This window comes from Oreochromis aureus, linkage group 17 (assembly GCF_013358895.1).
Source record: "Oreochromis aureus strain Israel breed Guangdong linkage group 17, ZZ_aureus, whole genome shotgun sequence".
Classification (NCBI taxonomy): domain Eukaryota; kingdom Metazoa; phylum Chordata; class Actinopteri; order Cichliformes; family Cichlidae; genus Oreochromis; species Oreochromis aureus.
The window spans coordinates 18286626-18306733 of record NC_052958.1 but is presented as its reverse complement, the minus strand read 5'-3'; the positions used below and the strand labels follow the sequence as shown (position 1 = coordinate 18306733).

Genomic DNA, 20108 nt, shown 5'->3' with positions numbered 1-20108 from the left:
TCATATATGCATCATGTCTTGGATTGCATGTACAGAGCATATAGTGATAACTTCCCAGCTTTAACAACACTAATCACCCACTATAGTGTATTACTGAGCTCTGCAGCCCTGCATTGCAATCTTTCATATTAATATCAGCTCATTATCTTCTTTTCTCTCCTTCCTGCCTCCTTACACAGGCCACTATCATGCATTCGCACTAACAGCCCTAAAACTCTACTTTAAGCGCGAGCTGTGGAAACGTCTCGAGCAAAACTGATCACTTAATAAACTGACGGGCAAAATGATATTAAAGCTGAAGGGAACTTTATCCGCTCTGCGGTTCAGAGGTTGAAGCAAACACATACAGTAGTTCCTCTTTTCCCCTCCTGCTTAACGCTTTAATCATTTCTCACTACTAGAGGTGATACATTCAGTGAGGTTAACTCAATGTTTAGAAGTGTTCATTAACTTTTTTCTTTAAAGGATGTTGCACACAGCCATGTGGCTATTTTATATGTATTATTATGTGGTATTGTTATATGTATATGATTGTAATATGTAGCGTTATTTTGCTTAAATTAATATCAACCTGTATTTGCTATCCGACTTAGTTATTAGTCATTATTAGGATGCAAGACAAATGCCTGAAACGATGCTTCTTCCTGTCGGGTCCTTCTCGCTCAGTGTACGACAGATTTTTTTGTTTTGTGCATGTCGGTCGCGATGTGTTTATGTATTTGTCGGATGAGACAAAAGCCACTTGAGCCCACGGTGCCCCGCGCATAGTGGCCTGTCTGACCCTGCCATTTGATTTGTTCCTCCATTGCTGCTGTTTATTCCTTCACTTCCTGTTTGTGCTCAACTGACCTAAGAGCTGTTCCTGTGAATGCTGGGTAAAAAAAAAAAAAAAGGGTGGGCGTCACTAGATGTGGTTGTGGTGGGTAGGTGAGTGGGTGGGGGTGTGTGAGCATGTGTCAAAGATCACACAGCACAGAGGCAGACAGAAAAGACAGCTCTCAACCACAGCTAACATGTCAACAGAGATTAAACTAGTTTATTATTTTCAAAGAGGAAAAAAAAAATTACGAAACAAAAAAAGCAGTCATATTTTACACTAGTGATTATTATTAAATTTTTTACAACCATTCAGTCTGCATAACATAAAGAAATAATTCTACATCTTTGTTTCTTTCGTATTTTTGGTACTCTGATTTATACATACAAATAACAAATACAGGAACTTTTTTCACAATGCATATAATCTGTGGGCAGGAAGAAAGTCTTTCAGGTGATCGAGTGTGTGCGAGTGTGTGCGAGTGTGTGCGTGCATGTAAGTGTGTGCATGTATGTGTGTGCTTGTACGTGCGCGCTTCAACACAAACCAATTGCCCGAGACCTATAGCACATCCAAAAAAAAAAAAAAAAGAAGAAGAGAGATGCCTGCAGCCGGAGCCGCTGACTCTCTGCAAACTTAATGCAACACAATTCATGCAGGCAAAAACCGAGGCCTGCCCTTTCTCAAAAGTCTTTCCCTCACCTCCTCCTCCCTTTTTTTTCTTTCCTCCGGGACTCGGAGGCAGCCTCTCCTCACTCCTCCGGCGGCAAGTCTCTCCACCTGCTGCGACTCGTACCCTTCTTGTTGTTAGCTGCCCAGGGGCATGTTTCCTTTTTTTCTTACTTAATTAAAAAGTCTTCATTAAATGTACTGTATTTCATACAATTTGTACAAATATATTCAACGTCTGTCTCTCCTCATCTTCAGCAGAAGAAGGAGGAGAAGAGGGAGAGGAAGCAAGGGAGCGGGAAGGGGGCGGTGGGGGGGGGGGGGGGGGTTCCTGTTACACAGGTGCAAGGTGAAGAGAGTCGGGTTTGGACATTGAGGAAGAGGGCGTCACAAAAGTTCTTTTAATGTCAGTTTTTTTGTGATGTCAAGTGTGGAAAAATGGCTTTTTGTACACAAATGGAGCTCCTTATCGTGTGGATCAGCTGGGAGGACAGCCTCAATGTGGTGGTGGCGGCTCGGGGAGGAGGGAAAACAAAAAAACATCCCCCTGGAGGTCAGTGCGCCACAGTCAAGTCAAGTCTGCAAAGCATTCACATCGCAGAGGTACACTTCGATTTTTATAAAAATAAGATACAACTGAGGAGAACAGGAGCCTAAAGCCTGTCACACTCACACGCCGTTGCTCGGCGGTGAGACTGGGGAGCTTAGATCGGACCGAGAAGCAGTTTGTCGTTCAGGATATGGAAGCAGGTCAGCAGAGGTACCGAAGGGTGCGGTGGTGGCGAGGCCGAGGATTCAGGAGTGGTGCACCGTGGGGAACTCTAACCCATGGCTGTGACCATACTGGAAGGGTGGTGCGGGGTGAAGGGGAGGCTCGAGGAGGGGTGCATGGGTGTGGGGGTGGTCAACATGTGGCCAGAGTGCGAAAAGGGGGGGAAGGATGACATGTGGCGGGACAGGGCGGCCGGGCTGAATGAGCTGGTCTTGTCCATCAGGCTCTTGGAGAAGTCGTCCATGTTATCTTGGGCCTTTTTGCTCTTCTTTGACTTGCTGGACATCTTCCTGTTCCTGGTCTGGATGCCTTCCTTCTTCATGGTCAGAGGTCGGTTGATCTGCTCTCGAAAGGAGAAAGAAAAAGATGGCAGATGAGTATTTGGTCCTCGTGAACATTTCACATGAGATACGAATCTTAAAATTTAAGATTCCAGCATGAGATTTATATTAAAGCAAAACAAACCGTAAGTGAGGGGTGTCACCGAGTTTCAGAGTAAATAAGAAAAATGTGGTGCACAAAGAGCTTTTTAGATTTTGGGGTTTTGGACAGACATAATGCTATGTAATGGAGTCCCATTACGAGGCGAATCAGGCTGCCCCATCCCGAAACACAAGATTGTTTATCTATACTCTTTGTGAGAATGTGTGTTAGTGTGTGTGTGTGTTGGGTCGGATATGAATGTTGATTCCTATAAGCTGGAGTGTATCTAAGGCTGTAGCTATGCCAGGAAGAGAAAGAGAGAAAAAGGACAGATGAAGCGGAGGAGGGGGGGTGCAGGGAAGATGGAGAGAGCGTGTGCAGAACACAGACGGAGAAAAGTCTGGCAGCTAATGTGCAGCCGGTCAACCACAGAGACACATGGCCATGACGACTGTCAGCGTCGGCCAAGTCCTTCTCTCCACCCTCCTCCTTCTCGACCGCGTGGCCGACTCTTGGCCAAAATGGCCCCAGCTGCCATATTCCAGCATAGGTTTTAGCGGGGAATGAGAGCTGGATGATGGAATTCCGGCTGTGGGCAGGATTATGAGGGAGGTGGATGAGGCCGACTGGCTTCCTGATCTTTTTCAGTGGTTCTTCCCGGGGAAATGGGAACAGGGATTTCTCGAGCTGTCTGAGACATTGGCATTTTTCGCTGACTCTTTAAACAGCGGCCTCGATGATTAGTGGAGGGCACAGATCTGTTTTCCCCCCAGTGATGTGGGTTTCACTCGCTAAGCTTCGACTCCATACTGGGTGACCTTCTCTGCCTTGCGTGCCCTGATTCCAGTTCTAGGGCATGCTACGCCCACCGAAAGCCAGTCTAGCCTCCGCTCTTTGATGCTGAGATGTCTACCGTCTCGCGAAACAATTCTTGGGCCTCCAGCGTGTGCTCGGCCACCAACACCCAAGCATATCAAACAAAAGCATTTGAGTCAATGACCCCCACAGAACGCACAGCACAAGCTCACAGCTCTCCAAAAACCAGCAGCTAACCACCTGAAACCTCAGCGTCCGTACAGAGGTGTGAGGACTGTACACCTCTCAGAAATATAAAGACGAGACAGACACCTTACAGGCATAGTGAGAAAACCCCTGATTACTCAGAGAAGGCGGTCTATGTTTTGGGTGTTAACACAACCTTATGTTTGTGGCAACTTTTCTGTTTTCACAAGCTTCTTATCTGAGCTTACGGGACAACAGACTGCTACCATCAGGTGTTTTGTACGCTCACACACATTAGGAGCTCATGCAGGCCAGCGGGGACTCCACTAAATTCTCCATGAAGAATGTGGAATTTGTTTCAAAGGGAGCAAACCCCAACAGAAGTCTGGATTTACCAAAATAAACTAATTTCATAATTACGCCAAGGTCGGGGTCAGTTCAGATGCTAATATGTAACAGGGAAATATTATTCTACTCTCCTTTTAACCTTGGTCTGAATCTGCTTCTGCGCCGCCTCACTATGTGCCAAAAGTAACATGGGAAAATGATTTAACAGAGAGCGCTTGCGTGACAAGCTGGCCAGCAGAGCAGGATACTCTTCCCCTTATGCACAGGGGTATAGGCAACCTCTATCTGTTGTCTGTACAAGGGGGAGGAAAATTACCTACATGTGGCCTCAGAGCAGTTATCCTGCTTATTATTATTATTAGTTTCAGCCACAATGGCAGTTTGATTAAAAGTGACAGCTTTGTGCACAGGAGAGGAGAGAGAGGGAGAGATAAACGCGTCCCTGGGGTTTTCAGATTGAGGATGTGAAATGATGTGGCGAGGCACTAACCAACCCAAAACGAATCAGACGGATTGGTGGTCAGAGGGGGGACTCAGAGTCCCTGGCGCGCATGGAACCAAAAGGCTAGAAATAGAAGAAGAAGAAGGGGGGGAAAAGCGGTCTAAAAAAAATTAATCGAATTTTAATTAAGCCCCTTCTTTAATATTCAAAAGCAAGGCGGCTGCGGGCTTAGTTCACTTAGGTCTTATACATTTTAGATTCGCACTTACTGCCAATAAATCATATTAATTCTACAGTATTTGTTATCGCCGTGCCCCGGAAATTCTCTGCAGGGACAAGTCAGATAAAATATTCAGAGGGAGAGAGGGGAAGGTGCCCAGCAGGACGTGATGGGAGAGAAATATAGAAGGCAGATCTGAGGAGAAGGGGGACAAAGATGGGAGCTGGACGAATAAATATTGGAGGCAAGCCTCGATAGTTATGAGAGATATCCTGTGAAGGTTTATTACTCACATTGTGCAGTTTAAAGTACAGGCCGCAGGCGTTGCACACCGGGTCCCCGTTGGCATTTCTCCGCCACAGCGTCGTCGTTGTCGTCTGACAGTTTGCGCACGACGTCCCTGCCCGCCTGGCTGCCGACTGCACGACGCAGACAGGCCAAAAAAAGGGAAAAAGGAAAGAAAAAAACATCACATGACCGCTCAATGACCCAATCATCACGGAGGTTTATTCTAACAGCTTTAATACCATCATTCAGGGCTCGTTTTAACACTTAAATTTGGCTTAAAAAATACACACACTCGTTAACTTTGCTTACGCGAAATAGCCATGTGGCACTCGTTAAGAAGGATTTGCAAGGATATCTGTGGAATTTTTAAGAGTCATCGGGATAAATTGGTGTAAATTCAGCAGCCCCGTATTCATGGTATCCTCGATTGATTCAACAAAGAAACATCACATGCATTTTCTATTATACCTGCTTAAATACAGTCTTTAATTTTTCATTCCAGCATTGCGCAAAGCTGCTTGAAACATTCAGAAGCTTTTATTTTGACAATATATACATTGTATATCTCTACCCAGTGCATTTTCTTTTGCATTTAGTGCAAGCTGAAATTTTTTTTCAATGAGGAAAGAAATAATTTTTTTTTTTTTTAAAAACAGGGCTGCTTTCACCCGGGGCTAAAAATAGCCACGTAGAGCTCATACCTCCTGGAGAATAAATATTTACAGAACACATAAAAGCAGTGCCTTGAAATGGGAGAGCTATTAAATGTGATTAAATTAACCCCCTCCTTTAAAAAAAAAAAAAAGCCAACATGTGACGTCAGACAATGGAAAGGAAAAGGAAGGAGATGAAACGTATAGATTTGGCATCGATTAAACGTAAAAGGCCTCTTCTGGAATGTGTGCTTTGGATTCTTTCAATATGCGCACAAAATATGAATACATAACGCGGTGAAATGAACCACATGGCAATAATTGCACGCCAGTTAAATGCACACAGTTTGGAAAAGAAAGAAAGAAAGAAAGAAAGAAAGAAAGAAAGAAAGAAAGAAAGAAAGAAAGAAAGAAAAAGAAAGAAAGAAGTGGGTATTTTTGGCTTCGCTGCAGGCTACTAGCAGAGTAAAACCCTCGCTCCATCCTGCCACAGTGAAAGTCATGTCTTCCGATGGATTTCAGCTGCCTGCCTCACAGGCCAGTTTGCTGCAGTGGCTTGACATTGATGTTATAATCTCTAAAAACAATCAATAGACAGGTGACCGCAGAGGACACGCTAACGTAAAGGACTACATTATCTCAGGGAGGAATTTCCAATTATACACACGTGGTGGCCTAATAACCCCTGCTGCTGGTCGCTGTGAATACCCAATCACAGTGGAGGAACACACCTTATGAAATAATCTCTATTTTTATTCACTTCACCTATCATCATAGTTTGACCGGTTTTGTTATTTTTCCAACATTTTGTTTCTTTCTTCGCAGCTAACAGTTTAAATATCAGCAATGAAAGGTCGACAGGATTAGTATTTACACGATGTGGTGATTTCATAGAGAAATGACTCGGCTCGCAGATCTTATCTTCGTCCTAATTTTCACTTTCTGGCCTCTACAGTTTTTTCCTGACCTTTTTCACCTCCGCGAGAAAGAGGTTCAAGGTCAAACCGGCCTGGTTGTTACCCACACCTGAGCATCCTCGTGTGTTTAAGCGGTGATTACAACGCTAAACAATTTCACGTCGTGGCTCTCTGTCTGACCTGGCTCGGGCTGCCTCAGCCTTTATGTTTTGACTGGGGAAGCGGGGCTTGTGTTGTTGAAAGCGACTTATCTGCGCTGCTCAGATATCCGGCAGCTCTTTCCTGAGTAGTCGGGTTTTCACATTATAGAGGCGAAGTGGTGCAGAGAAGAAGTCCAGAGCAGAAGAGGTCTGGACGGCCATTTTTGCCTCGAAAGATTTTTTTTTTTTTTTCAAAGAGTGGGGAACTCCTCTGAAGCTCATAAGAGATGTAAGCTCTGATGAGAGGGGCTTTCCCCAAAATAACTGTAAAAATAGCTGCACTTGGAAAGCGAAAAGGTCTGCTTATAGCTACAATATAGGCTCACCTACAAGATGAAATAAAAAAAATGGATGCTGTTAAGAGTGCACAACTGCAGCCATGCTCAGTTCCTTTAATCAGAATCATAGTGGGGGGGGGGGGTTGTTTTGTTTTTTTGTTTGTTTTATCCCGGGGGTTGTTTTATTTGCTCAATTAAAAATGAAAGACAGAAAATGTAATCTCTCTTTAAAAAAATGTAGAACTAAGGCGCTCGCAGTGCAATTTTAAATTAAATATTTAAAAGTTAAATAACACTGTGCAGGACGTAAATAAAGTACTACAAGTGGAAATAGTCCAGGTGTCGTACAATAGCTGTAAAGCTTTGATGGCCACAGGTAGCGTTCTATGATATACATGGGGCCTACTGTGTGAATCAATGACAATTTTAGCAAATAAAAAGTAGCACTGTCATTGCATTAAAAAAAAACTGCACTTTTTTTTTCTGTGGTAGTATCTGAAAGCAGAGACCTGCACTTGTCGAGTCAATTTCCTGCAGCTAATAGGCCTACTTCTTCCTGGATAGGGGAAAAAACAGAGAGAGAGACGGAAATGTCATCAACAGAGAAACATGGTGGAGACGTACCAGCCGTCGCTTGGGTTTGATGAGAGGGCGATTCTGCCCGTTCATCTTGTGATAGAGTCCGCAGGCGTTACACAGATAGTGACCCGTACCGTCCCGCCTCCACAGCGGAGTCGACGTGGCCCCGCAGTTCACACACTCTCTACCTTCTGCAAGAGCCAACGCGCGCACACACAGACACACACAAACACACACACAAACACACAGAAGATGGAGAGAGTGTCCAGGTCAGTTGGTCCTTAAAATAACCAGCAATAACTGGTTCATGTAATCAATGCTGAGAATAAAAAAAGGTTAGAGAAAAGTATTTATATGTATATATATATATATATATATCAAGTATTCTGTAAAGCACAGAACAACTAATAATAACATCGACTAATAATAATAAAAATAATAATATTAACTAGACAAACTAGCAGCAGAAATTAACAATAATAATATTAATAACAACAATAACTAGAAAGGCTTGCAGTAGATTTATTTGTCACACACACACACACCACGCACGCACACATTAAACACATGTGGTTAGTGTTGGTGTCGAATACAGCAGTTGTGTGAAGGTCCATAAAGCATAAATTATTTCAGTAAACCACAAAACTTTTCACACTGCGGGTCTCTAAGCAGGATTTTCAGACTGAGCAAAATCCACTTTGGAGCGTGACAATTTTTAAAATAAATCTAATCAAATCCGCCAAATTTCCCTTTATTAAAAATTTATATAATTTAAATAACAATAATAATAATAATAATAACATGATAATAATCTTTTATTTAGAAATTATGGGGGGGTGGGGGGGCAGGTTTGACTGGCACTTCTCTAGTGACACCGACAGGTGAGACGTGCACTAACAGTTGGATTATGGTATACGGGGGGCCTGAAACTGAAACAAGGGAGCTCGCTGCACACATCGTCAGATTATTTGAAAGCAGAGACTCACTCACACAGGGCTTTTGTGCAACGCCGAGAGCCTTTTGCATTCTCAGGCATGCAGCCACACTTCCCCTTTTTTTCGAGCTGCAAACACACACGCGCGAGCGAGCGCACACACACACACACAGACACACACACACACACACACACACACACACACACACACACACACACACACAGCCCGACTTCTTCACAAAGACTAAAAGAGATGTGTCGGTCCGGGTCGTGCCGCGTCGTTTAGATGTGACAGACATGCAAGCACCTGGGAAAGTGTGTGTTGCTATTTCTCTCTCTTTTTTTTTTTTTTTTTTTTTGGCTTGAGAATATGTTGCAGAAATCAAACAGGAACTGATCCAATGCATGTGACTTAAGAAAAGCAGGCCTCTGCAATGCAGCGTTTTGCACAGTGTGTTTGGTGCTCCGGGAGAAAAGCTTTCAGCGCTGCGCTGAGTTTACATGAAGCACGCCGCACTGAAGACCTGATTAAAACATCCAAATGAAACTCTTCAGATCGCCAAATATCTTTAACTGCACATTATCTCACATGATCCCGGAATTCACATCTTTATTTGCATTAATGGCCCAGTGTATAGTGCTGAATAATCCCGATGATATGCATCAACTAATCCTCTGTTTTCTATACTCCCCATCAAAGACGCTGATATTAATCTCATTACAGAAAACTGGTTTTCAGCGGCGCTGAAATAACCTTTAAAATAATTACCCACCCTCTTCACAATTTGTAAATATCTCCCTCCTCTCTGTCTGTCTGTCTTCTTTTTTCCCTCCCCTCCCTCGGTGGTTCGTGCACTCTGCCACGGCGACGGTTCAGCCGCTTTTTCCCTGTGAATGAACGAGCAGTATCCGGTGCTCTACCGCTGGGTAAACAATGCAACTGTGGCGTGCACTGGTCCGACAATAATGGGATTATCTTAAACATATAAACGGGGCGACACAGCCCAGAGAGTTGGCTTCCCCTCTGTCTCTCTCCCACTCTCTGTTAGTGCAGAGGAAGATGAAAAAATGACCTAATTTATGGTTCAACTCGGAAATCATTTGCGTCATGATTTTTTTCCTTTTTGCCTCAATATATAAAAAGTTAAATTCATATTTTTTTTTATTTCAGTTGTCAATGGTGTTAATCTTTTACCCCCATTTTTTTATTTTTAAATTAATTTTTAAATAAATATAACGCGTTTTTTATTTGTTTTATTACTGCTATTATTATAATTCATATTATTATCGTTTTTTTTAAATCAGACCATGAAAGGGAAATCTGTGAGGCATTTTTGCGGGTGTTTGGGTTAAACTGATTCGTGCGGCCTTAAACCTCCATGTGAGGGATGAACGTGCTGATTGTGGGCTTTTATTTTAGAAATCTATGTGAGATTAAACACGGCTGATCATTAAAGGCTGCAAATCTGGGGAATGCTGTTAGATCAAAAGGGAATGTAATAAAGCGCACGCCTACCTGAAGTGGACCTTGTTTTTGGTCTTGTTTTGGAACCATAACTAGAAGATGACCCACCTATCAGGCTACTTGGTGGGAAGAGGCCTGGGCCGTATTCAGGGACATAGGGTGGGTATGTGGCGATGGGGTGGTGGGCAGAGGATGACCCTGCTCCGATTGATGCCACGCTCCGGCTGTGAGCTGACTCCAGTTTCATACTCTCGGCCAGGGTCACTTGGTACTTTATGCACTCTTTATCCTCCTGCCGCCCGGAGCTGCTGGAGCCGGGGGTAGATATGCCCGGATCCGGGGATACGTCTTTAGGAGGGGTCGGGGGAAACGTGAAGAGGTGTGGACTGGAGTGACCGGTAGACAGGGAGGAGGAGGATGAGGCTGGGGGGTAGACGGACAGGCTGGCCGGGGAGCCGTGGTGCAGGTTCTTGGGAAAGGGGCTCAGGTTCCAGGGAGAAGTGCTGTGGTGCGGGGGGATTCCTTTGCTCCCCTCCAGCCAGGGCAGAGAGCCGTGCAGTAATGAGGGACGGCACACCTGGCTACCTGAGGCAGCACAGAAAAACAACACAAAAGATCACAACCTGACTTCACTCTGCAGCAAAAACAAATACACATTGCCATTTAAAGTTGTCGGGCTTCAGGCCTGAAAAAGCAGGATTTAAGCTTTTACGCACAAATTAAGCAAACAAATCAGGTGACACTTCTTTATTTCTTTTTTTAATTATTTTTTAATTATTCCACACACAGAAGCAACCATTCACTGTGACCAACATCCAGATCAAATTTTTTTAAAAGATCCTGGCAGTTTGTTTACACTTAGAAATTATTTGAACCCCTCTAGTGTGTAGAAATTTGAGAGTTTCATGTGGCCACGCACGTGCGTAAATTTACCCTTTAACCTTCCTATTGAGCGGGCCTAAATGCAACATATGAATGCATGTAATTCAAAAGAAACTCGACTGTTGAGGAAGTTAAAGCCTACATCATAGGAAACTTCATAAATGACTCCGCGTCAGTGACTGGCACATTAGAAAGTAGACAGTTGGAGTGTGAGAGCAGAAGCCAAAAAAACAAAAAAAGCATAAATACCAAAGTGTTCCAGGTGTATCTCTGGTTTCTGTGCCAACACGTCTATTTGTTTAAATCCGTAACTAAACACTCGATCGATCCAGAAAACAAATTGGGCACGAGCTTTTAAAAAAAGGAAAAAAAAACTTCACCAGCATATGAGTCAGCTCATGTTTGTGAACTTTAAACGGGAATTGACTTCAGTACGAGCCATACTCAGAAACCATATGCGTAAACTACACATATTTACGCCGTGGTTTCACAACACTTGAGTTTTATAAGTCGAATCAACCCGGGCTAAAATCGAAACTCGTTTCTTTTTTTTCTTTTTTTTTCCTTTTTTCTTTTGTCTGGGTCACAGTGAGAAAATAATTCCGAGCTGTAATGGAGCCTGCCTGCAATTACGCACGGGCATCCAAACAAATAAAGGGGGCAAATGATTAAATAAAAGGCCTTAACAGGCCGTTTACTTACTGTGTGGAGGAGGAGGGTACCTCTGGACGGCTCGGACAGAGTTTCCATAGTATGGAGAGACGTGGTTCCCCTGTCCATCGATATTAAAGAGTACATCCACATCTTCAGCGAGGGGATACTGCGAAGGGTCCATGTATGAGTGGCCGAGGCCCGGGTGATGCGAGCCAGGATGCTGTTCGTTCATCACTGCGGGATGATGGCTTATCCATCGTGGCTGGTCCGCACTTACTTCCATCGCTTGATTTCTTTAGATATATTTTTTCGTTGCTTTAGCAAATGTTCATGCACGCTGAAGCAAACTGGTACAAGTCAAAAGATAAGAAATAAACTGTCCCAAATCCGCGTGTTTGTTAAATCCACAGGTTCCGCGCTTGCTTCCGATCACCTGGAGACAGAGGGGAGAATTTATCGTCTTACGTTCTCACATTTGTTTACATGCAACGCTTCTAAAACTTGACAGGACGCTCACGCTTAAGCAATTCACACGCGATTTTTTTTTTTTAAAAAAAAACAAAGACAGAAATTAAACAGAGAACATACCCAACATTACAAATGCAACTGAGGTGCTGTCATAGAAATACGTCCAAAATGGAATCCGGTCCCACGCAGAGCTCCTGAACTTCTTCCTCTTAGCAAACAAACAGCGAGAAAAAAAAAAGTCAGTGTTTCAGCTCAACAAGTAGCGGAGGCTCGCACAGGGTGCAGGCAGGGCTTGTTTGCAGTGGATGGCTTCACTGCGCACTGACCAGCACCAGCAAGTTAAACTCACTGATCAAATCTCTGTTTGTGCGCAGTTGAAGCCCTCTCCATTAACTCCGCTCCTCTCTCTCTCTTTCCCTCTAGGTCTGTGAGTCTCTTGCTTACTCACCCTTGCCCTACCTCTCTCTCGCTTGCTCTCTCTCTCTCTTTTGCTCCTTCCAGTCCCCCTTCTTTTTTTCCTTTTCTATCGCTCTCTCTCTCTCTCTCTCTCTCTTTTTTTTTTTTTTTTTTACAGTGAAGGCATTCTTTCAGGATGGCGCCAGGCAGCTCAATGCTTGCAGACAGCTGTGGCGCGACGCAACTTAAGGAGGGTCTGTCAGTGTCATCAGTTAAGGGGAGGGGCCTGCTCTAATTGAATATAACATTGGGCCAAGGAAGATATAGAAGAGCTGCAAGATTTTATTACTTTTTAAATGTTTTTTTTCTCTGAAATCCTCAAAAGAGGTATATTTATTTTAAATATGAAAATTGTACTTTAGTAAGGCCTTATACACTTAACAGCTGTCTTATGCATGCAAGCGTGCTAGGTGTGCAAAACTGGTATTATAGGAAGTTATTTTATTTTGAATTAATCTATAAAATATGATGCCTACGTTTATAAACTTAAAAATGAAAACTTATAAATTCACCTTCAGAGTCATTAAAGTTGACAAGTCTAAAAAATGATAACCAAAAATAAAAGTTTTAAACTCCTTTTCTAAGAAAAAAAAACTTTTATTTCAACAGCCGCTAAAGTCTGCGCTTTTTCCTGCTACAGTGTGCGAGAAGAGAAGAACAGAAGCTGCTGCAGAGCCTGTTGCTCTGGGCCAACGGCATGTTGCGGGACATTTATGCTCTTAAAATTGTGACAGTGCGTCCTCTCGCGGTGACAGGCACATTATTCTAATGGCAGATCCAAACTGAGCCGATTTCCTCACCGTGAAGCCGGCACGGACAGAGACGCCTGGGTGACTGAGCCTACAGTTTAAAAAAAAAATTAAAATAAAAATTAAAAAAAAAATAATACTTATAATGTAAGCTATCACTGGCTGTCACTTAACTCAGTCGGTATCTGTGCAATAGCTGCAACCTGCTCACTGCAGCAACTCAGACAGACGAGCAGCAACGAGCGATGTCATGATTTATTTACAGCAGTGAATAACGCGCATTGATAACTCGCACTGCGAGTGACCGTAGCCCGCCTCGCTTTGGCCAGTTTTTCTTTTTAAAAAACACAAACTGGAATTTAAAAGGGGGTTCAGTGTGACACGGCCATGATGCCCTGTGTCTTCCACCTGAGAAACAGTCCCCCTCTGTCCCTCCCCGGGGGCAGGTGTGTGTGTGTGGGAGGGGGGAGGTATTTTATGTCTAAATCCCGGTTCGATCTGCATATACTGTCAGACTGGCGGTGTGTAATAGTAGCAGTGTGTGTGTGTGTGTGTGTGTGTGTGTTGGGGCAGCCACTGGAAGTGACGTCACCTCGGTGTAAACAGTCAGGAAATGAATCCTCTCGCGGCGGCTGCGGGAGCGCGCACGCCCTCGCACCACGTAGGTATTGGCATGATTGTGCTGTGGGTGTAATATCAGATGGGGGTCACTTCCTTTGAGTGGGGGGTTGGCACCAAAAAATAAAATAAATTTAAAAAATAAAAGCATTAAGGTGATCAACAAAGACGCCATCAGAGAGATTATTTAGCAGGTGAGCCTTCAGTTGCATGCGCACAGGTGATGGCTCATTCATTCAATCCCGTCTGAAATTATTAAACTTGCTCGCGTGGGAGCACGGGCAGAGGAGGACTTGGCAAAGCGTGCTATTTTTCCCTCTCTCCAGGATAGCCCTACCTGGGGAGAGGGAGAGGGAGAGCGAGCGTTTCTCACACAGGCAAAGCCCGAAACTGAACTTGGACGCAAACTGCTGTAGCTGCCATTGTCAGGCTGTCAGCGGACTCGTGTAATTATCCTCTCGAAAAAAGTATCGCGGAGCGTTATCCACAAAGTAGCCGTTATAGGTGCTCGAAGGCAACACACGACGGTAAAATGTGGCCTAAAATCCCGATTATGTGTTTTTGTTTCTTGACTGGATGCATCGAAGCTTAGAGAATGGGACATGGAAGCCATCCCATCACTTGATTCCCCAAGCCTCGGTGTCAATAACGCCGGAGCTTATTCAGCGCGGGATATAAGACTGCCTCTGTTTTTCTTTAAAAAAAAAAAAAAAATGTCATTTTTAATCCTAAACTGTCGTCACGAAAGGAGAAATGGTGGCTTCGGCTCTTTTTTCTCTGTGTGTGTGTGAGTGCGAAAAAGCGAGAGGGGCTAAAACGAGCCCACATTAGTCTATTTTTGTAGTTAATGGCCTACAAATAGCACCGATGCTGTGCGTAAAGATTTGTTAAAGGTTTATTCATAAACTCGGGCGAGGGTCCAGTCCTTTTTTTTTTTTCTTTTTTTTTTTTTTTGATGGCTTAGATAATTTCTGCGAGATTATGATAGCCAGCTTTGATTAAAATCGAGCCACTTTCTTTTTTTTGTTCTCTACACTGCAGTTAACACAAGGACGGATTATTCCATTGCCTGTGTGTGTGTTTGTGTGTGTGTTTAGGGGGATCAAATGTTTTAGATAACGTCTAATGCTTGCGTGCATGTGCGTGTGTGTGTGCGTGTGCGTGTTTACTTTGTTCCTCAGCGTCCTGTGTTCTCAAAATTACAATCATTGTTTTCCCTCATAAATAAAAGTTTCCTTCCGCCAGCTGATTAATCAGAGGTCAGCGAGATAAAAATCATACAATAATACATTAGATGGTATAACAGTTATGACACCACCAGTGAGTGTTCGCCCACTGCTACCACTACAGTAATATCAATACTTTTTTTAAAAAGGAAAAGAAATTCAAATGATATGAGTGGCAGCTCGTGTGAGGTATATTTAGAGCCAAGAAGAAGCAAGAGGCGCTATTTTAAAATAATATTGAAAAAAATTGCCTTTGCGCATGCGTGTGTGCGCATTTACGGCCTGTTATCTGGGGTCATAATGTGTCACGTATCATTATTTATTCCAGCACGCACAGATAAAAGATAACCAGCCAGAATTAAACTTATTTTTTGTGAAAAATTTTTTATATATATATTTTTTTTTTTTAAATCAAAAAGGACTTTGGCGCAAGAAAACACACGACATAAGAACATAATCCAAAGAGCTTCTGTGGAAAAGAAAAAAAAGAGAGATGCCCAGCCAGTGATTAAAAATGCTACGGGCTATAGTCATGCTGTAAATTGTGATATTTTTTACTGGTTAAGCGCTCATTTATACATTTTGAAACCCATATATTACCGCAGGTAACCTATTTGTTTCTTACTCGGTGAGTCATTTATCACCTTTCTAGTCTTTTCAAGAAAAAAGTGGGGCTGCTTTTCTGTCAGCATGGGAACCAAGTCGGGTTCTTAGAACAAAACTAGGGCGTAAAATTCTGCTTGTTGGGCGCGTGAAACTTAAAAACAGAACTGGCTTTCCTAGAACGATTTAAATGAGCAAGAGCTGAAGGATTGATCACATTTTCTTCGAGTGTGTTTAAAAAGAAAAAAAAAAGAAAAACTAGCACATCAGATTTTGTGTCATTCTTCCCAACGAAGAAGAAAAAAAGAGCAAAGAAAAAAAGGGGGCTGCCAATTGACTGAGTTGTGATTCTTATCTTTATATCACGTCTCGCCAGACGCACTGATGTAATCTTTCATTTGAGGTGCAGGGCCTTTTCACCTCTTGTCTAGTGCATCTCCAAACAGAAGTCATTCATCATTCAGGCACTAAATTGTTTGGCTGATTTTTATTTTATTTTATTTATGTTATTAATCTTTGTGATTTAAATGAGTTTAAAGTGGAGCCCGGAGTGCTAGCAGCCTCTCTGACACCTCCTGCAATAACGAAATTTCGATTGTGACGGGAAATTAGAGTGAAAGTGCTATCCGCTCGAGCGGTCTGCTGCTGCTTCTTCTTCTACGTTTTTAATCCGAGTTTATATTATTTTAGTAATAACACCGTATTTTTTTTTTTTTTTATCATTTTATCCTTTTTTATCCTATCGTATCGTATCCTCTTTTTTAAGAAGCAGATAAATGAAGGAAAAAAAAACCCCATCAAGGTGTCCGAGGGTTTCTCTTGTGTTCTGCTCCCCGCGTGCAAATAACCGCTGGAGCTTTTTGGCCCGTGACCGTGCGCGTGTGATGCCCCTGATTTAGCTTCCTATTCATTCTAAACAGTGGCTCTCTCCCTCTCTCGCACTCACACAAACACAAACACACCGCCATATCGAGACACATCGACCAAAGACGAGATGGAGGAAACTAATAACGGGCTGGGTGTGTGTGCGTGGGGGGTGCAAAGCAGCCTCAGCAAGCCCAGCTCCTTCTTATGACCCGCCGGCAAAGGTAATCAGATCAATTTCACGGCTTGTATGGGATTCTCGCCTCCACCACCAGGTAATGCGAGAGGTAATGGGTCGCTAAAAACACTCATCTGTGCTATTTTAGGTGGGGGTTAAATAATCTAAGAAGTGAAACCGGCTGTCGTTTAGCCTTTTTACATATCAATCCGTTGACTCAGGCGAGCCAAAGAAAAAGAAATGCTAGCTTAATTATCAGGCCGGCCAACCAAAGCAAATTTCGCTCGCGCTGCTAATAAATAAAAGGACAGAGAAAGCAGCTAGCATTAAACGCAACAATGGCGCTCGTTATGGATGTTGTAGCCAGTATTGTCAACACTACCCCCCACCCCCCAGCCCCCCCTTTTTTTTTATTCCACCAAGCGCACACAGAGCGATGTTAAGGGGGAGAGATGAAGGTGTAACGGGTAGCTTCATCTCCGGCTTCACTGAAGTCCAGTCACAAAAACAAAAATAAAAGATAAAAAACAAAAATGTTACCGCTTTACTCATAATTTTCGTTTATAGTCATTTAGTCTAGCACCCAAAAAAAAGCACATTCACAAAAGTTTCCCATCATTCTCAGACCGTCAGTGAGCTCACAGACAGGCTACAAAGCCACCGAGGGAAGCGGCAGCTCATTGGATGGGGCATTTAGGATGCGGCGGCTTCAGAGCAAATCTAAATATTTACTGACCTGCAGTGGACGCTGGACGGGTGGAGGCTTTTTTTTCCGCAGACGTGAAGGAAGAGTGACATAGAGATGGAGGCGCCGATGGCATTTAGAGAGAGGCAGAGAGAAAAAAGAAAGAGGGCGAGGAGCTGTGGACGGGGAGGGGAAAAACACACACGCAGACACACACTCACTCACACACACACTCTCAGCACAGCGCTAGGAGTGGTGGCGGCGGCGGCGGTGGTGGTGGTGCGCGCGCGCCCTCGGTCCCGGAGTCACAGCGTCACAACTCAACGCGAGGAGGAAACACGCGCGCACATAGGCTGTACCGGGCAGGCTGCACGAGCACACGGGCCAACCAAAGGCGGCCTCTTTACCGTACTTACTGTACAGAGCACGCCAGCTCTTCCGGGTCTGAAAGCACAGCAAGTTATGGGAATAGAACGGCAGTAGAAACCAATGGGAATCTATTGTAGGGTTAAAATAGAAGTGATCTATAATAGACAGTCATTTATTATGATTTTGATGCAATTTAAAATGAGATTTCCTATTTTTAAAAAATGCTATTTTTGTGTTTAACCCCATTTTGTTGTATCCAGGTGATCATGTTAATTCAGGAGACGCCCAATATTGGCACACAAGCCGAATGAAAGTAAGATTATGTTATATTATATGTAAGAAAAAGGCGATTGTCGGCATTTGCACGTTATTTTTTTTTTTCTGATTGAGCAATGCACAACTGTATATTGTGTAACTGTAACTGGCTATTATCTATATAGGCTTTTATGTGGTGCCTGTACAGTTTCTGTCACTGTGAGGGCTTGTGCTCTGCAGATATTTCACCGCAGAACACAAGCCCTCACAGTGGCAGAAACACGTTGCACGTCCCTTTGTGTTAGGAGAGGAGCCCCTTTCTCTCCCCTGCCACAAAGGACAGATGAAGCCATAGCTGCTCGGTGTCTAATCAACACCAAAAGGCAAAAAAAAAAAAAAAAACTCACAAACTCCTCAGCAATTACAGAACAACATTTCAGAAGGAGGAGAGAAGAAATATACATATGTAGGCAATAAATCTGAAAATGTGATCGAGGCTACACACGGCAAAAGCTTCACCCACATAAACACACAGAGACACACACACTGAGCATATAGAGGCCGGCCAGCCTGCTTATTGACACCATGGTTGATTGAAAGGAGCACCAAGCAAATCCGATCCTTCTCTCTGTGAAATGCACTGAGGAAAAAGAGAGGTAGGAGAGGAGAGGAGAGGAGAGGAGAGGAGAGGAGAGGAGAGGAGAGGAGAGGAGAGGAGAGGAGAGGAGAGGAGAGGAGAGGAAGGATGCTGGAGGCTTGCTATCTCTCATGTTGCGCCTTGACTCTTTGAAGGAGAATGTAAACTGATCACACCCAAATCTATCTTTGGGGAAGAAATTCAATTAAGGTAATAAATTAAAGATAATTGGCGCAAACCTCGTTGTATAAACTTACGAACGCGACTACAGCCAAATGCGTCTTTTTTAAAAATCAATGAATTATTCAGCAGCCTACTTCCACACAGGGACGAGCCGAGCCTTTCATTTATGGAATCCCACCCAGTGTCTAAATAGAATTACAGAATAACGACAGCGTCAAATTGTAATGATTTATTAATCTGCTTTTGACGTAAATAAAGCGTTTTTTAAATTATATTCTATTTTATTTTTGATCAGGGGAATTATTCGATTTCAATGTAAAGATGAAGTTAATATGCGGATGCGATAAATGAGCGCGCTGATGAGAAACGACGATTAAAGCGGCATTCATGCGCGCTCGCGATTAAAGCACATTATAGGTGTAATAAAAAGATTAATTACGAGGAAAATAACCAGAATCAATTCGGTCCTGTTCACTGTGGGTACAATTAAATAAAGGTAGGAAATAACGTTTAATTTTAGGCGGCGGATGTGAAATGCAGTTGTGTTGTTAAAGAGGAGGAATGCTTTTTTTTTTCTTTTTTTTTTTGGGTGAAATCGAGTCTTAATTAATTTCAAATAGAGACTGTAAACGGGTTTAGGGGTTTAGTACAGGCCCCACAGTGTCACATTAGAGGTATGAGGCTGTGTAGTGTTTTGCACTTCCTCTAACAGGGATTTAACGAGAGCGCATGCGGCCTGGAGCCCGAGTCCAAAGTCACTCTCCTCTCTTCTTCTTCCTCCTCTTCTTCTTCTTCTTTTTTTCCTGCCGTGAAATCGCGTGATTAATGTAGAATTTGACGCTAGCTCCCGCGTGACAGCTGACAGCAGCTAAGCACCCCCCACCCCTACCCCCCTTCACTCTATTGGTATACTGGTCGTAATCAAAAGCAAGAGTCTGTGCACACCGGCCTTTTATTATTATTATTATTATTATTATTATTATTATTATTATTATTATTATTATTAGTCTCACAGCCAGCTGATATTCATCTCCCCCCCAGCAGTTTGAATGAGGTTTCAGAATCTCAGCATTACATCCAGATTAAATCACCTGCCTTTTCTTAATTTTGCAGATTGAGGTTGCAGCAGCAGTAGGCCAACCCCCCCTCCCCCGCCCGTGTACCGTGGCGCTTTTTCAGGCCCCTTTAGTGCATAAATGGAGTAAATCATTTACGGTCACCCGCTTTTATAGACTCCCGGTGTAGCCTAAATTTTATTAGCCCCTTCCCACTCC

General features: G+C 43.4%; 1 protein-coding gene across 8 annotated transcripts; it reads right to left on the bottom strand.

Annotated features, from left to right (window-relative positions):
- Positions 1–1009: 1009 nt before the first annotated feature.
- gata3 (GATA binding protein 3) lies at positions 1010–17602 on the bottom strand. 8 transcript variants are annotated; one of them, XM_039601090.1, is made up of 7 exons: positions 17442–17602; positions 12132–12219; positions 11592–11976; positions 10059–10592; positions 7654–7799; positions 4987–5112; positions 1010–2598 (listed from the first exon to the last, which is right to left on the bottom strand). In XM_039601090.1, exons 3-7 carry the CDS (start codon positions 11824–11826, stop codon positions 2308–2310), a joined length of 1332 nt encoding a protein of 443 aa, XP_039457024.1. In that variant the 5' UTR covers positions 11827–11976; positions 12132–12219; positions 17442–17602; the 3' UTR covers positions 1010–2307. The 8 variants fall into 8 exon arrangements, with proteins under 8 accessions (XP_039457024.1, XP_039457027.1, XP_039457030.1 ...); XM_039601093.1 differs by lacking the exon at positions 17442–17602 and adding an exon at positions 7539–7585 and having other exon boundaries at positions 7743–7799; positions 12132–12752; XM_039601096.1 differs by lacking the exon at positions 17442–17602 and adding an exon at positions 7539–7585 and having other exon boundaries at positions 7743–7799; positions 10116–10592; positions 12132–12752.
- Between the last annotated feature and the right edge of the window lie 2506 nt (positions 17603–20108).